At 35.3% G+C, this 18,008-nt stretch overlaps 1 protein-coding gene across 2 annotated transcripts in view; it reads right to left on the reverse strand.

The window, feature by feature from the left end:
• Positions 1-13,218, reverse strand: part of ANXA10 (annexin A10) — an 82,321-nt gene extending 69,103 nt beyond the window's left edge. For both annotated transcript variants that reach the window (XM_066253436.1, XM_066253434.1), the window contains exon 1: positions 12,998-13,218. In XM_066253436.1, coding sequence (XP_066109533.1) covers positions 12,998-13,015 — 18 coding nt within the window. In that variant the 5' untranslated portion in view covers positions 13,016-13,218. The remainder of the gene's footprint in view (positions 1-12,997) is intronic.
• Between the last annotated feature and the right edge of the window lie 4,790 nt (positions 13,219-18,008).

The following is an 18,008-nucleotide window of genomic DNA, read 5'->3' on the forward strand; positions in this document are numbered from 1 at the left end:
AAAAAATAAAGAAGAAATGTTCAGAGTTTTTACCTTGCACAAATGCAGACATTTTTAAATTTCGATAATTTTTTCCAAGTTAAATTGATTTATGAATATTTAATTAGATAAGAGTAATACACGAGTCATGATATCTCATGCAGACTGAATATTTGGTCCACCCAGATTCCTATGATGAAGCCTAACTACCAGTAGGATGGAATTTGGGCAAAGAACCTTTGGGAGGTAATTAGATTTAGGTGAGGTCACGAAGGTGGGACCCCAGTTCTTATAAGAAGAGCTGGGTCCCTCTCTTCTGCCATACAAAGACAGTGAGAAGAAAAACTTCTGCTATTTTGCTTCCAATTTATTTTACATTAAACTGAATTTTATGTTTGATTTGTAAATCTATTTTACTTTCTGTTTTTGATTGGTCTGCTTATACCATTGCCAGTGAGGTCCATGTGAAAAGAATACTGATATGGTGATGATTTCATGATATATTTTCCTCCACTGAGGACCCCTCAGGGAAAGCTAACAGGTCCTCCACCTAATGTGGAGTGTTAACTATTCCTAGGATCTCAAATGGAGTGGTCATGCTTTCTATACCAGGGGTCCCCAACCCCAGGGCCGCGGACTGGTACCGGTCCATGGGCCATTTGGTACTGGTCCGCAGAGAAAGAATAAATAACTTATATTACTTCCGTTTTATTTATATTTAAGTCTCAACGATGTTTTATTTTTTAAAAATGACCAGATTCCCTCTGTTACATCCGTCTAAGACTCACTCTTGACGCTTGTCTTGGTCAGGTGATGCATTTACCGTCCTACCCTAATGGCCAGTCCGTGAAAATATTTTCTGACATTAAACTGGTCTATGGCCCAAAAAAGGTTGGGGACCACTGCTTTATACCACTGACCTAAATCCCACCATCTCTGTAGCTAATGTATCTTTATCCTGTTTCTGATTAGAGGGAAGGCATGAGAAGAAACATACATCTGTCAAGTCAGTGACAATTTGGAACAAATTATGTCACATATAACCAGGAAACAGCTAGTAATGAACTTTTCTGTACATTAAAAAAAAAAAAGGTAACCAGTAAAATTTAGAAGTTTCCATTTCCCTTATTGATGAGCCTATATTTCCCACTATTGTAAGGATGGTTTAATTTCAAGTCATCTTTGATACTTGCTAGACAACATAGCAAGTTACTTTCAACTCTTCTGATTTATACTTTGTGGAGTTACAGTCATAGACAGAACTTTGTATACTTCATTTATTATGACAATGTGATGTATATTTTAATGGGTAGTAAGTATTAATCCTATTCCCTCTCTTCCTCTTCCTTCTTATCACCATTTGCTTCAACCTGTAATCCCACTTATGTTTTGGTTGTTCTTATGAGAGTTCCACAGGACGCCATCATTTTCAAGAATCATTGATACAGAATTAGAAGTGATAACTTAATTGAGGTATAAAATTAAAACCATGAGCATTCCAGGCATCTGCAGATACATTTATAATATTTTTCCATTTTCATACACTATATCTTAGAAAGTCATAATGAATGCTTGAAAATATTGTTGATTTAAAATTGTTCATACCATGCAACATTATAAAGTTCATCACTGATCTTAGCTTTCAAGACTATATAGACATTTTCTGAGTAAAATCAGACAAGAGAAACAAAATTAACATCTCAGTTAACTTGCATCATCATGCAAGTTCGGTGTCTACAATACTCAATTTCTTTCAGTGCTTAAAAAAATTAGCATTAAATGTGTATGCTAGAACAGAAGAAAGTTCTCAGTTCAAATATTTAAGCTTTTATCGTAATAAATTAGAAGAATAACAGAAAATTACACTTTAAGCAAGGAGGTGGTAGAACATAATAAAGACTAGATATCAATAAAATTTAAAAGAGAAAAAATTATGCTATGCAAAATAAGTTGGTTAGAAAGAGTTGAGAACCATATGGTTTCACTCATATATAGGATATAAAACTGAAACTCATAGACACAGACAACAGTATGTTGGTTACCAACGGAAGGGGGTGGTTGGGTAGTATAGGGTAAAGGTGGCCAAATACATGGTGATGGAAGATGATTTGACTTTGGGTGGTGAGCACACAATGCAATGTGCAGATCATGTGTCTTGGGGATATATACCTGAAACCTATACGATCATGTTCACTAATGTAACCCCAATAAATTTAATAATAAAAAATAGAAAGAAAAATAAATAAAATCATAAGCTTATTCATCAAACAATAATAAAATTTATAAAATTCTAGCCATATTGACAAAGAAAAACATAGAGGATACAAACTATAAATATTAAAGTAGCTGAGAACATCATTAACAAAAGATGTGCTATGAACAATTTAATGCCCATGAATATGACAATTTAAATTTCTTGACAGACAAAAACTATCAAAACTCATTCCAAAATCAAATAACATGAATAGTCAGATATTTATTATGAAAATTCAATTTATAGTTAGAAGTATGTCAACAAAGAGAACTTCAGTTACATAGTTTTACTGGGAATTTCTATCAAACATTTAAGGAACAAATAATAACTGATTTTACAGACTGTCTTATTGAAAATAGAAAATAACACTTTCTAACTTATTTTATGGAGCCAAAATCACTCTAATGCCAAAACAATACTGACATATAAATTTACAAAATAGTAATCCTTAGGAACATGGATATAAAATTTCCCAACCTAGCCTGACCAGGCGGTGGCACAGTGGATAGAGCATGGGACTGGGATGCGGAAGACCCAGGTTCAAGACCCCGAGGTCCCAAGCTTGAGGGCAGGCTCATCTGGTTTGAGCAAAGCTCACCAGCTTGGACCCAAGGTTGCTGGCTCGAGCAAGGGGTTACTCGGTCTGCTGAAGGCCGGTAGTCAAGGAACATATGAGAAAGCAATCAAAGAACAATTCAGGTGTCTCAATGAAAAACTAATGATTGATGCTTCTCGTCTCTTGCCATTCCCATCTGTCTGTCCCTATCTATCCCTCTCTCTTGACTCTCTCTCTGTCTCTGTAAAAAAAATAAAAAATTTCCCAACCTAATATAAGGAAATCCAATATAGCAATATATAAACCAATAATGCATATGACCACATGAGGTTTATCCAAAGAAAGTAAGGCTGATTTGACATTCAGAAATCAATCAATTTATTTCATAATATTAATAAATTTAAAAGGAAACTCATATGACTATCAAAATATAATAATAAAAAGCACTTGACAAGTATATAATTCATTTATGTTAAAAACTCCCAGAAAAATTGAAAGAGAAGGCAAGTTTTAAAATCTTAAAGACATCTATAAAAGCTTTGCAAATATACTTAACGATACATTCTTATACTATACATTCATATACTTAATGGTGAAATAGTGAATAGTTTTCTGTCTCCTTCCCCTATCACTGCCCAACCCATACTGGGAACAAAGCAAGGATATCTTTTATTGTGACTTTTTCAACATCCTACTGAAAATCATGAGGCAATAAGGAAATATAAATAAAAGGCATATCTATTGGAACACAAGAAATAAAACAATGCTAACAATAAAGAAGACTCAAACAAATGGAGATATATGCCACTATCATTGCATGAAAACAGCAACATTTTGTGTAGCTTTGGAGAATTTGATTGTAAAGTATCTGTAGAACTGCGAAGGTCTTAGAATGCTGGTACAAATTTGAAAAAGAAAAACAAAATTGGAGTAACAATGCTAATTCATATAAAAATTATTATGAAGCCACTGAAATAACAAGAATGAGAAATTGGCTAACATTCCAGAAAAAATAGATTTATGAAATATAAAGAGAATCTAGTAATAAATCTATATAAATACAGACAAATAAATTTGTCAAAGTAGTAAAAGCAATTTATTAGAGAAAATTGCTTTACCAAGAAATAATGCTATAAAACTGTATATTCATATGAAAAAATTAAACTTGAGCTATAACTTATATAAAAATTAATACCAAATTGATCAAAGATCTATATAAAATATAAGTGTATAGATATCTGGAAGAAAATATTGTATAGGAGAAAATCTGCATGACTTTGATTTAGTCAAAGATTTTTTTTGATGGCAACAAAAAGTATGATCTATAAAGAATAATAAATTGGACTTTGTCAAAATTGACTACTTGCTCTGTGAAAAACACCATTCAGAGAATGAAAAGAGTTGTCATTGAATTAGAGAAAAAATTTGTAAGTCATATTTCTTGAAGACCTTTTATGCAAATTATATAAAGGACAATAAAAAATAAAAACACCTGATTTAAAAAATAGTTAAGTATTTTAAACAGACACATTCTCAATTAAGGTATGGTAAATAAACATATAAAAAACTATTATTTCATATAAAGAAATGCAAAGTAAAATTATAATGAAATACTATCACAATACATTGTTTGGTAGGAATGCACAATTGTGCAGCCACTTTGAAAACACAGACAGCAATGACCTACAAAGTTAAACAGACTCCTACTAGCAATCTCAATCCTAGATATTTATCTAAAAAAAATGGAAATTTATCTTTACTCAAAAACCTCAACTTGAGTGTACACAGAAACTTATTTGTATTTGCTAAAAGTTAGAAACAACTCAGATGTCCTTCAAAGTGAATGGATCAACAAACTGTGGTGTGTGTTCATATAAAAGACTTACTTACTACTTACTCAGCAATAAAAAGACAGAACTATTGATTCATTCAAAACTCAGATAAATATTTCATGCATTCTACTAGTGAAAGGAGCCATATTCAAAAGGTTTAATCAACTGTGAATCCATTTATATGACAATCTGGAAAAGGTGTACCTATAGGGATGAAAAATATATCAATATTTGCCAGGGTGTGAGTGTTGGGGTCATGATTGGCTATAAACGGTAAGTATGGTAGAATTTTTAGATGATGGTAGTCTTCTATAAGGAAATGAGTTATTAGATAAAACAATCAAAACTCATACAACTGTATACCACAAAGAGCATATTTTACTACTTATAATTTTAAATTAACAAAATCAGCTATAATGTGGGGAGAACCCAACAGTGAATAGAGATTGTAGCAAACCAATTTGTCTAAATTACAACTGAATCTCGGAACCATAATGAAGTGGGTTGGGAGAAGGAATATGCCTTAAGTAATTTTGAAAAATAGTGTCTGACTAAATACTGTAAAGCTAAAAGATGAAAAGAACCTAAATAATGTTTTCTTGTTGGCAAATTTTTTCTCACAAGGCTACGATTTTGCAGGTTTTAACCTACATGTATGCTAGAATTGAACAAATAAGAACATATATTTTAGACTTTGATAGTCTTGGTTTTTACTGTGTGACAAGTTATAAATAATCAGAAGGCTAAAATATTGGTAGGTGATTAGATTTAAAGTATCAATATGAAGATAGATGCGAGAGAACGGAAAATAGTAGGTGATAGATAAATGGATGGATAGACAGATACATACATACATACAAATGTACATACATACATATAAACAGAATTATAGAGTAGATGTGTGTAGATATATGGATTAATATATACACATTTTTTTTTGTTTTGTCTTCTGAAAGAACATATAAGCAGTTATTTTCCTATAATAATGAGCACACCTAGCATCCAGAGATTGACTTTTTTTTTCTCTTTTTTTTCTTTATTTTATTTTATTCTTTTATAAATTTTTATTAATGTTAATGGGATGACATTAATAATTCAGGGTACATATATTCAAAGAAAACATGTCTAGGTTATCTTGTCATTAAATTATGTTGCATACCCCTCGCCCAGAGTCAGATTGTCCTCCGTCACCCTCTATCTAGTTTTCTCTGTGCCCCTCCCCCTCCCCCTAAATCTCTCCCTCCCTCCCTCCTGCGTCCTCCCTCCCCCCACCCCTGGTAACCACCACACCCAGAGATTGACTTTTAAATATTATTCCTTAATTAAGGAAATAAGATATCCTTGAGGAAGTGGTTAATTCCCAGGCTGGGGCAGGGAAAAATACAATGGACTATTTACCACAACACAAAGTTTACTACATCTATTCTAAAATTAGTTTCTACATCAAATTTTAGACTGCACACATTTTCTTTTGAATATTTTCTAAATGTACAGACATAAAGGATTAAGAGAATGAAAAGAAATAAACCTAGATTATAAAGCTGAACTCCAGTATCTTTTAGGAGAGGAAATGAAGCAAGAGATTTGAAAGAAAGGCTGAGTGAGACCCATCTATTTCTTCATTGTTATCGGCAGACAAGTTATATGATATTTAACCCTATGATTCTAAGACAGAGTATTATTGAGTTCTTACTTTCCTCTGGTAAATAACTGAAACCATTTTCATGTATGAAGCATTTAAATTACTTTGAATCTGTATTATAGATACATAAGAAAAAGACCAAGTCCACTAAGTCATGAAATTAGAAGTTATTGACTACTTTGAAGGATGACTTGGCATTTTCACAGACAGCCATCCTACTATTCACAGTATCTGGGTTGAAACAAAAGATGAACTGTAGGAAAGTGCCATCTGGAAGAGCTTTTGTTGGCCATTAAGTGACATATAGGTTTAGTTGTGACTTATTTTTTCTATTTTGTTTGTTTATTTGGTTCATTATATTCCACATGTAAGTGAAATCATATGCTAGAGTTGTGACTTTCATTGTACAAAGAATTCTCACATCAAAACCAATAATTTACCTATCAAGGGGTTCATAAATCTGACTTTATATTTAATTTTTTAACTTTTCTTTTTGCTTTTAAGAGACTACTATACTCTCTGCAAATATTTACTTTTTATATACAATCTACATGTTTGATTAAACACATAGCAGTCAGTATGACAGGTGATGAAATGTACACAGAAGAAGGTGTGTGTGTCCCAGTTACCACACCTTTGTCTTTTAGCACCTTTGTCTCTTTTCTTATTTACCATTGAACAATGACATTTTGAATCTGGCAGTTAAATGAAAGCTAAAGGCGTACATATATTTATTATTTCTAAAGAATTGAACAATAATTCAAGAAGATTATTATTATAGTGATGCAATAATACAAGAATCATTCAACTATAAAATACAATATGATTCTTATATTTTTAAAACCATTACTGATATACATTACTTAGAACAATGTGTCTGCTGGGGTTAAAGTACTTTTTTCATAACTTGAAAAAGTATTTTTACAGTGTTTTCAGTTGTGGCTTATTTAAAAATAAATATCGCAATTAAGAGATAAGATGGTAAAATAAATTGAGATATTGTGTCACTTTGTTACAAATTGCCACAAAATAAAGATGAAAAGCCAATCCATAGTAGGCTGTGAGTGCAGTTGATTTTACTTTATCCATAATAGGAGTACAAAAAAAGATATCTTCTGTACAAATAGCCTATATTACTTTTATGTTTTGTACATTATACTTGTCATGGTTTATTAACCTATTTTTTTTTTCTGATTCCTTCCAGTATAATTACCAGAATGTCTGAAGGATGTAAATAAAAGTGTAGTTGAGAAAGAATATCCACATAACTGTGTGTGGTTGATAAGAGGTGATGCTGGCAAAAAACAAACAAAACAATAATGAGTCTTAAGAAATAGTCTTTCCTAGGCTTCGCCTGAGAAAGGCAGGCCCACAAGCTATGCAGTTTTATGACTCCTTGGAGACAATTCAAAAGAAGCTGAGGCAGGGAGATTGACACTATGAACTCAAATACTTTTAGAAACTCCTGTAATTCTTTCCTTTTTGAGGAATCTGGCTGAGTCCTCCCGATTGCAGTGGTTTCTGATAATAGAAGAAATCTGCATTAGAGAGAGGGCAGAGTGGTGGTCTAGGAGGTGGTACTGCACAAAGAAAATCAGGAAGTGATGCCTTCTAAATGTTGTCTTTCTCTTTTCTCCACTCCACCTAATCCCAGAAATATGTGGTTCATTAAAATAACTGTGAGTTTTATTGCTGAAACATAATTTGTTTAGACTTTAATCTTGTGATTTAAGAAAAAAATATATATAGTTTTTAAAATAAGTGATTTGTGATGATCTGATAACTGTTCTCTGTACTGTTTGGTTAAATAGGTTAATTAATTAGAAAAAACAGAACTGAAATATGATTAACCATAATTTTTTTTGTTACTTGGGTTTTATAACTTCCAGTGTTATTTAATTTGAAGAGGATTCTGGATTTAATCAAATGCTTATTTAAACGAGTGTCTTGTATTAATGTTACGAGTAGAAGTATACTATCAAAATAACTTTCTAGATAATTTTATAATCATCTGAAAATGCCTCTCTTTTAGGAGAAGACAACATATCTAAGAGGTATGTGAAAGAGGTGTGTCACCTTCCACAAGCCTTTTAATCTGATACTATAAGCACTCTGTAAAATGGAAGCAATGCTACAGATTTCAGCTGTATTATCATACTTGCTATTATGATAAATACTCAGAGAGTCTGTAATCTGTAAATGAGGAACAAAAGGTTTCTCACAATCTCCTTTAATGTTTCTATCTTCTAGTCCAGGGGTCTCAAACTCGTGGCCCGCGGGCCGCATGCGGCCCGCCAAACAACTTTGTGCAGCCCGCAGACTAATCCACGAAGTTCAAAATATTTTGGATAAAATTAAGTAAGCCTAGGGGCCTACTTGTATTTTTCATTTCTCTAGCATCCTAGCTAGATATTAGCTTAGTTAACAGCAGTTGTGATGCGAACTACAGTTTCTGGTCATTTTGTGACACTGAGTAAACTGCATGTACGATTGTGCTTGTTGTACTGATTTTTTTTTGTTTTCAACTGCAGTGAGAAAAGTGTTGCATAACAGTTGCCTTTTGTAGACCTAGTGCGGCCCGCCGAATGGCTGTGATCTTGCTCTGCGGCCCACATGCTGAGTTGAGTTTGAGACCCCTGTTCTAGTCCATGACTTTAATTCCAAAACGATAACAGATTCTATACATCAATTGAATGCAGTTTTTGACAATCATATGCACTGTTTTCTCCCTAGTACATAGAAGTGGAGCAAAAATGGAAGAAGGGAGACCAAGTTGGAAGCTATTGCATAAATTTGGTAAGTGATGATGATCGTAGCTTGCACTAGGGTAGGTTGAAGTGGAAGTGGTGAGAGGTGGTCAGATAATGATTATATTGTGAAAGTGAGCCAAAAGGTTTTGTTCATGGATTATCTGTAAGATATGAAGGAAAGAGAGGAATCAGAGAAAAATCCAGTTTTTAATTTTTCCAGTTCAAAATATATTAAAGAGAGGCTTCAGTGAAAGTTGAAGCCATAACCAGCATGAATCATAACTTTTGTTGAATCAAAGTGTGTAAAGTTCAGACAATGTAGTCTTATGATAGTAAAAAGCAATCTAAAGTATGAGTAACCTTTTATTAATATTTGTTCAGTAAGTCATACTGCAGATAAACAGTCAGAGTCAGATATCTTGGATAGAAGTGTTTCTCCAAGGAATACCTTGCAATAAGAAAATCCTGCTTTAAAAATAATCTTACCTAATCAACAGCCCCTGCTCCCATGGGAGGTCTTCTCAACCTGCAATCTCTTGGACAGAAGGCCCTGACTTTCTTTCTGACTTTCTGAGTGCTCTTCCTTCATTAAATGGAACTCACTGCTAAGCACCAATGCATTTATTCTATACTAGTTTGATTAGAATGCAGATGTCTTACTGCCGACAGTAGACATGGCCCAAATTGCTGTTGTCTGACTTTGTTACTTCTGAGTCATTCTGGGGGGCAAATTTATTAAGTAAGAACATCTTTGTAAAGATACCACTGCTAATTTCATATTTCTTAATTGAGTTCACAAAATATCTATTCCTTGCTTCATAATATGAAGTCAGGATAACCATGTTTAGACACTTTTTGTCTTTTATTTTTGTGTTAGAAATGGAATTAGGCAGGATCCTATTTCACCACTGCCTGGCTTTTCACTTTTGGGAAAGGTGTTAACTACTCTAAGCCTTAGTATATTCATATGGAAAATGGGGATGCTAATACTTTCCTTGAAGGTTGCCAAGACTAAAAATAATATATGTAAAACCACTGATCAGACAACCTGGTGTCTCTAAGAAAAATTTCAAAACTTTTCCATGCTAAGTGGTATTCTTATAAAAAGATCTGCTTTGACTATTAAATTGGACAAGGCAAGCAAATTTCCTGATGTAGAGAGGCAGAAAATTTTAATAATTCTTTCTCTACTGTTATATATGTTTAACATTATATAACATATCATTAAGTGTGGAATATGATATAAATATGTTATATTGCTTATTACTATGATTAACATTTTCCTATCAGTTTATAAGTATGGTAGGAAAAGGAATAAGATTAAAGTTTATTTAGAGGAAAAAAGAAAGGGTCTAATCAAATAAATGAACCTATAGTAAATAAAATGCTGCCATACGAAAAAGGGGAGATCAGTTGATAACTAACGGGACAAAAATAGTCAACAATTTCATTAGAAGAATCAGGGCATATATTCAAAAGAGGCAGTATATTTTAGCTTGAGTTACAATCACAGAGGGGTGCCTGGGTCTGGATCCTGGCTTGAGTTTATTTGTTTTTTAGCACTCCACAGTGCAATTTCCTCAAAGAGGGATACTATCTCGGTAAAGGTGATTTATATCTGACTAATTAATAAATTGAAAGAATTCCAGGCTTGTCATAATCATTTAATTAAATCTTGCTTTCAATAGACAGTCTTACAGTCAAGCACTTAAGTAAAATACACTTATGGATCAAAGGTAAATGTACCCTCTTAATGTAACTAAACCACTTAAACTACCTTCATCATTGAGGGCTATCTAACTCCATAATCCTAGAAAATAATTTTAAAGCATTATATATGCTTATTTATTGTAAAAATATAATTACTTTTTTTTTTTTTCTTTTTGTATTTTTCTGAAGCTGGAAACGGGGAGAGACAGTCAGACTCCCGCATGCGCCCGACCGGGATCCACCCGGCACGCCCACCAGGGGCAAGGCTCTGCCCACCAGGGGGCGATGCTCTGCCCCTCCGGAGCGTCGCTCTGCCAAGACCAGAGCCACTCTAGCGCCTGGGGCAGAGGCCAAGGAGCCATCCCCAGCGCCCGGGCCATCTTTGCTCCAATGGAGCCTTGGCTGCGGGAGGGGAAGAGAGAGACAGAGAGGAAGGAGGGGGTGGGGGTGGAGAAGCAAATGGGCGCTTCTCCTATGTGCCCTGGCCGGGAATCAAACCTGGGTCCCTCGCAGGCCAGGCCGACGCTCTACCGCTGAGCCAACCGGCCAGGGCCTATAATTACTTTTTTATGATTCTTGCTTGACTTATATTTAAATTTTCTATTTTAGTTTTATAACTGAAACTAGTGAATCACATTGGTGTTTCCCAAAAATAGCCATGCATTTATATCAAGTGTATAAATTCAGATCTCTATGTATTGAATCAGAACTTCTCAATAGAGTGCCCAGGACTCTATTTTTAACAAGCAATCCCATCAATTATTATCTTCATTATAATATGAGAACTTTTAGCTTTCTTGCCTATGGATGAGCAAGTCCTTTGCCTGAGGACACCAGACCCAAAATGGAATTAAACAGATGAACTGGATCTCAAATAAATATTGGTCTCTTTAATACTGAATTCTAACCACTTAGGCCATATGTTTTAAGATAATAAATAATTGTTTTAAAATATAATGACACTGATTATATAAACCATTTTATCATCAAAACTTACTCCATTTATCAACAAAAATTCAACACTTATCTCTGATATAGATGACCAAAACACTTAAAATAAATTTAGATATGTTCAAAAGCAACTCTTTAATCTCCCATATTCTTTATCTGTTCTAGAAACATAGCAAATCATTACATTTCTTTTAAACCTTGTTATTGTAACTTCTAATAGTTCCTGCAATATAATTTAAATATTCTCTACGTGTTTCTTTTGCTAAGTCAGTACACAAATCTTAATATAAGATATACACAACACACAGAATATATTATTTCTGAATAATTGTATTTAAATGAATAGTAAGAGAGAAAACTATATAACTTTTTACAAATTAAATAATTTACTATACTTCCTAAATTACCTAATGAATTTTATTTCTCTGTAGGGAATGTAATTGCCTCACAATTAATAAAACAATAATGGTGTATTTCAACTGCCAATAAAATCTTGAAATCTCAGGGTGAATTAAGATTCTTAAGTTAACAACAATGAGGGAAAGCAGCCATATTTAAGTCCTCATCTAATATTTAATTTGAAAAAAAAAGTAAATTTAAATTTCCAGTAATTAATACTTTATAAATAAGTAAATAACATTATTTTTTGCCAAAGTTTAATCAAATAATTATGATGTAATTTTTGCATAAAATAGAAAGCTCTCTGAAAACATTTTTCATAATATAGATTTCTTGAAAAATTATCAACATATGACACACTTATATATAATTCCAAGATAATGTGAATGAAATACCCTCTTTGTAAACAATATATATTTAGATAACTCAGTGTCCATATTGGCTGCTCAAAAGTTTGTGGGCTGTTAGAATCATCAGATCAAAATGATTTAGACAAAGAAAATAAATGAAATGACTAACCTGAGTAATATATTGCTTAAATTCAACAGATGATTATTTTAAAATAAAATGTATTTTCTAAGGAGATTATAGATTTAAAATAAAAATTAACAATCAAACTTTAGTTTCTGTTAGAGAGAAATAAATATAGAGACAAAAAATCTTATCAGAATTTAGAATTATGAATGTAGGGTAACTAAATTGCCTCTATGGAATGATACATTACTTCATAATTAGCATGAATTTGAAATTTAGTAATATTAACTTAGTTTAATAGTTATATTGAACACCTACTAATTGAAATTTTAATAAAATAAATTAAAACATCAACACTACTGTTGAAAATGTCAGGTACCACAAATGAAATTTTTAAAGTAACTTTTAATATTCAAAGACTAGAAAGTTTTACAGAAATAGTATACTTACATAGTTTGCACAAAACATTTTGATGATAGTGGTTAACTTCTGAGTAGATTTTTAGTAAGTGGTCAACTCTACAGACTTGTTTTCCTGCGTAGCTAGAAAGAACTGAAATTCACTGTTCAATCAAGTTTAAATATATCTACCTTTCACCTTGGTTTCTCAGGCAAGAAAATGTAGAGTCAATTCTGGATATAATATGTCTCGAGATACAGTATCTATGCTGAGCTATCAGTTATAGGTGACTAGGCAGAATAAGTGCACAAAATAAATAGCACCAGTAGGCTAACCCCTAGTCCTGTGTTGACCTAAGAAACATAAATTAACCAATCAATGGAAGACGTGTAATCTTTTGAAAAAGCTGGTGACTTATGGAAAGGTAAGTTCATTAATCACAAAGTTAATAATTTCTTTTTGCTTTATCGGTTTTTACATCCAGACTTTTTGAGGAACGCAAACACCTACCTTCCTTATTTTTCAAATTGCTAGGTTCTGTGTGTGCTGGTACCATTTAAAAAGTATTTTTAACTATTGTACATATAGTTTTATGTTAAGAAATAGTGTATTTAGGACAGAATTGATTACTCGGCAATAAATCTTTGGAGAAATGATATATGCAGCACTATTTTTATACTTTCTATACATTTTATTTTACTATTTACCTTTATTACATTTTAAGAAAACAACTTTTAAAAACACCTTTGAGCCCTGGCCGATTGGCTCAGCGGTAGAGCGTCGGCCTAGCGTGTGGAGGACCCGGGTTCGATTCCCGGCCAGGGCACCCAGGAGAAGCGCCCATTTGCTTCTCCACCCCTCCGCCGCGCTTTCCTCTCTGTCTCTCTCTTCCCCTCCCGCAGCCAAGGCTCCATTGGAGCAAGGATGGCCCGGGCGCTGGGGATGGCTCCTTGGCCTCTGCCCCAGGTGCTAGAGTGGCTCTGGTCGCAATATGGCAACCCCTAGGATGGGCAGATCATCGCCCCCTGGTGGGCAGAGCGTCGCCCCATGGTGAGCGTGCCAGGTGGATCCCGGTCGGGCGCATGCGGGAGTCTGTCTGACTGTCTCTCCCTGTTTCCAGCTTCAGAAAAATGAAAAAAAAAAAACAAAAAAACAAAAAACAACCTTTGAAGTCTTATATATCATATTATCAGGAAATATTTATTGCCATAGATTTCATACATTATTCCAAAAATCAAAATGTGTATTTTACTACTTTACTGCTACTTACCTTTTAGTGAACAATACATTGTTTATTTAGTCTATAAAGAGTTTAAAATATTTTGAAGACAAATTAGGGATAAATAATTCTTGGTTGAAATAATAGAAAATTACAATAATTGGGGGGGGGGGTCAAAGATGGCCCTGGAGTAGGCAGACTCACTGACTCCCACTTCCCAGAACCAAGGTGGATTACAACTTAAATCTGAAAACACTCATCGTGAAAGCTAAATTTTGGACTGAACTAGGAGGATTCAACAACCAAGGACCACCAAAGAACCCACATGAAGTCTGGTAGGAGGGGCGGAGATGCAAAGGCTACCCACTCCCGGTACCAGGGAGCAGGGAACAGGGAGCGGAGTCCGAGAGGAACTTTCATGAAGGGGAGGGCTGTCTAGCCAGTTGCAGGTCTTTATTCCCAAAACCAAATCCCAGCCTAGAGCCCTGGAGCCAGGAAGGGGCTGACAGACTATATTTGGCTGAGAAAAAAGCCTGGACACAGTTTGAGAGAAGGAGTCAGGACTCTCAGACCCAGGCTCTGTATTAAAAGAACTGCACAGAGAACCTCATAGCCACTTTCCCGGGGCTCCAGGAGGGCACCCTAACCCCTGGGCTGAGTCACTCCCCAGATTTAAAGTGAACCAGCATCACCAGCAAAGGAAAGAAAGTGCCCTGCCCACTGGAGGCTCCCTTACCTAGCTAGACCAAAGCTGCTTAGTGCCAGGTGCCATGTTAGGGACACAAACAGGGTGTGCGAGGTCTAAGCTACACCACCCACTGCACTGCTGGTTGCTTGCCAGGGGCAGACAGGCCAGAGGCAGCAAGGCGCGGCTGCGGAGGTTCCAGTGAGCACTTGCAGGCCAGCCCGTAGAGCCCAGACCACCGTTGCGGCTGGGAGAGCCTGGGCTCACATACACTCCTGCTTCCTGAGTAGCCCGCCCTGGTGAATGTGGAGGCTGAGAGTCAACAAAAGGGTAACGCAAGGGCACCTGCGAGCCGGCCAGCGAAGGTGGAAGTCACCTGGCAGCCACGGGGAGCTGGGCAGGCGCACAAGCTGGCCAGGGCTCGGCTTGCCCTAGGCAGCAATCCGACTGGAGGCAGGGCCCCAGTGGGGAAGCACAGGCGCATGCGCGAGTCCCCCAGCGATGGCGGAAGTTGCGCCAACTACTGCCGGAATCCCGGTGGTGTGCAAAGCTGCTCAAGGGGCAGACATTCCCTCAGCAGAAATGCTAGCACAGGCGACCTCAGCAGAGATCCCAGAGGGCGCGCATGACTGGGAGGCGGCCGCTGAGATCTGAGCTGACTGAGGCAGTCCCTGAAGCTGTCCAAATGGGCACACGCAAGTCCAACAAGGGCAGCAGTGGTTGTGAAGGTGGGCTGGAGCCAGCAGTGCCTGAGCCCAAAAGCCCAGGGCAGCAATAGCGGCAGTGACCTGGTAGAAAGACCACAAAATGGGAGCTAAAATGTCTAGATAGAAAACACATGAAGCAAAGAAGTAGGCCACATTTAATACTGTACCTAATCACTGAATTATAGTACTGAGCCCAACAATTAGCCAGCAATAAAAGACAACAGAAAGGAGTTTAGGGAAGCTTGAACTTTTCAAGAAACTTCTCCCAGGCCAAGAGTAGATAAAAGCAAGCCTAGTAGTGCAGCTGGTATTTACAATGGCACCTGCAGCCACCAGAGGCAGCCACAAGATCTGGATAACCTGTAGCTCTCAAAAAGTGGTTAAGAACAAGTCACAGGCAGTGACTCCCACTGACCTGCCCCAGGCCCCAACCAGGGAAGTCCAGGGCAACATAGATAAAATGAGAGGACAGAGAAGTGCAATCCAAATGTCTCAACAAGAGAAACCCTCAGAAAAAGAGCTGAGTGAGATGGATATAAACAAACTACTGAAGGCAGAGTTTAGAATAACGGTTATTAGAATGCTGAAAGATCTTAGAACAACAATGGATGGTCACAGTGAGCACATAAATAAATAACAAGTATTAAAAAGGACATTGAAATAATAAAAAAGAACCAGTCAGAAATGACAAATACAATATCTGAAATGAAGAATACACTGGAAGCAGTTAATAGTAGGCTGGATGAAGCAGAGGATTGAATCAGCGAATTAGAAGACAAGATAAATGAAAACATGGAAGCGGAACAGCAAAAACAAAAGAGAATGAAAAAATCTGAGGAAACTCTAAGAGAGCTCTGTGAAAGTCTAAAGAGAAACAACATCTGCATCATAGGAGTTCCTGAAGAAGAAGAGAAAGAACAAGGGTTAGAAACCTTGTTCAGTTAAATCATAGCTCAAAACTTCCCTAAATTGATGCAGGACAAAGTCATAAAAGTTCAAGAAACACAGAGAACTCCATTAAAGAGAAACACAAAGAAATCCACACCAAAACACATCATAATTAAAATAGCAAATCTAAGAGATAAAGAGAAAATATTAAAAGCTGCTAGAGAAAAAAAGGCTATCACCTACAAAGGAGCCCCCCTAAGGATGACATATAACTTCTCAACAGAAACACTTGAGGCTAGAAGGGAATGGCAAGAAATATTCAAAGTAATGCAGAACAAGAACCTACAACCAAGACTACTTTATCCAGCAAGGCTATCATTTAAAATTAAAGGAGAAATAAAAAGTTTCCAAGACAAAAAAAAAAAAATTAAGGAATTAATCACAACCAAACCAAGGCTACAAGAAATGTTAAGGGGTATGTTGTAAACAGAACAAAGGGGAAAAGAATACTGAAAAAGAGAAATATAGCTTTAAAGAACAAAATGGAAATAAACAACTATATATCAATAATAACCTTAAGTGTAAATTGATTAAATGATCTAATCAAAAGAAATAAGGAAGCTGCATGGATAAGAAAACAGGACCCATACATATGCTGTCTACAAGAGACACACCTAAAAACAAAAGATACACATACACTAAAGGTAAAAGGATGGAAAAAATATTTCACGCAAATGGAAATAAAAAAAAGCTGGGGTAGCAATACTTATATCAGACAAAATGAACTTTAAAACAAAGACTGTAGTAAGAGATAAAGAAGGTCACTACATAATGATAAAGGGAGCAATCCAACAGGAAGATATAACCATCACAAATATCTCTGCACCTAATATGGGAGCACCTAAATATATAAAGCAGATTTTGATGAATATAAAGGGTGCGATCAATTTAATAGTAGGAGATTTCAATACCCCACTAACATCACTAGATATTTCTTTCAAGAAAGAAAATTAACAATGAAACAGCAGACTTAAAGGACAGACTAGATCAACTCAATTTAATAGATATCTACAGAACCTTTCACCCTAAAGCAGCAGAATATACATTCTTTTCAAGCCCTCATGGTACATTTTCTAGGATAGATCACATGTTAGGGCACAAAAGCAGTCTCAACACATTTAAGAAGATTGAAATCATATCAAGAATTTTCTCTGATCACAATGGCATGAGACTAGAAATCAACCACAACAGAAAAACTCAAAAATTCTCAAACACATGGAAACTAAATAGCATGTTATTAAATAACAAATGGGTTAACAAATCAAAAAAGAAATAAAAAAATTCCTAGAAACGAATGATAATGAACATACAACAACTCAAAATCCATGGGACACAGCAGAAGTAGTCCTGAGAGGGAAATTCATAGCACTACAGGCATTCCTTAAGAAGTTTAAAAAAGTTCAAATAAACAACCTAACCCTTCATCTAAAAGAACTAGAATAAGAACAGTAAGAAAAGCACAGAGATAGTAGAAGGAAGAAAATAATAAATATCAGAGCAGAA

This window comes from Saccopteryx bilineata, chromosome 1 (assembly GCF_036850765.1).
Source record: "Saccopteryx bilineata isolate mSacBil1 chromosome 1, mSacBil1_pri_phased_curated, whole genome shotgun sequence".
NCBI classification, from domain to species: domain Eukaryota; kingdom Metazoa; phylum Chordata; class Mammalia; order Chiroptera; family Emballonuridae; genus Saccopteryx; species Saccopteryx bilineata.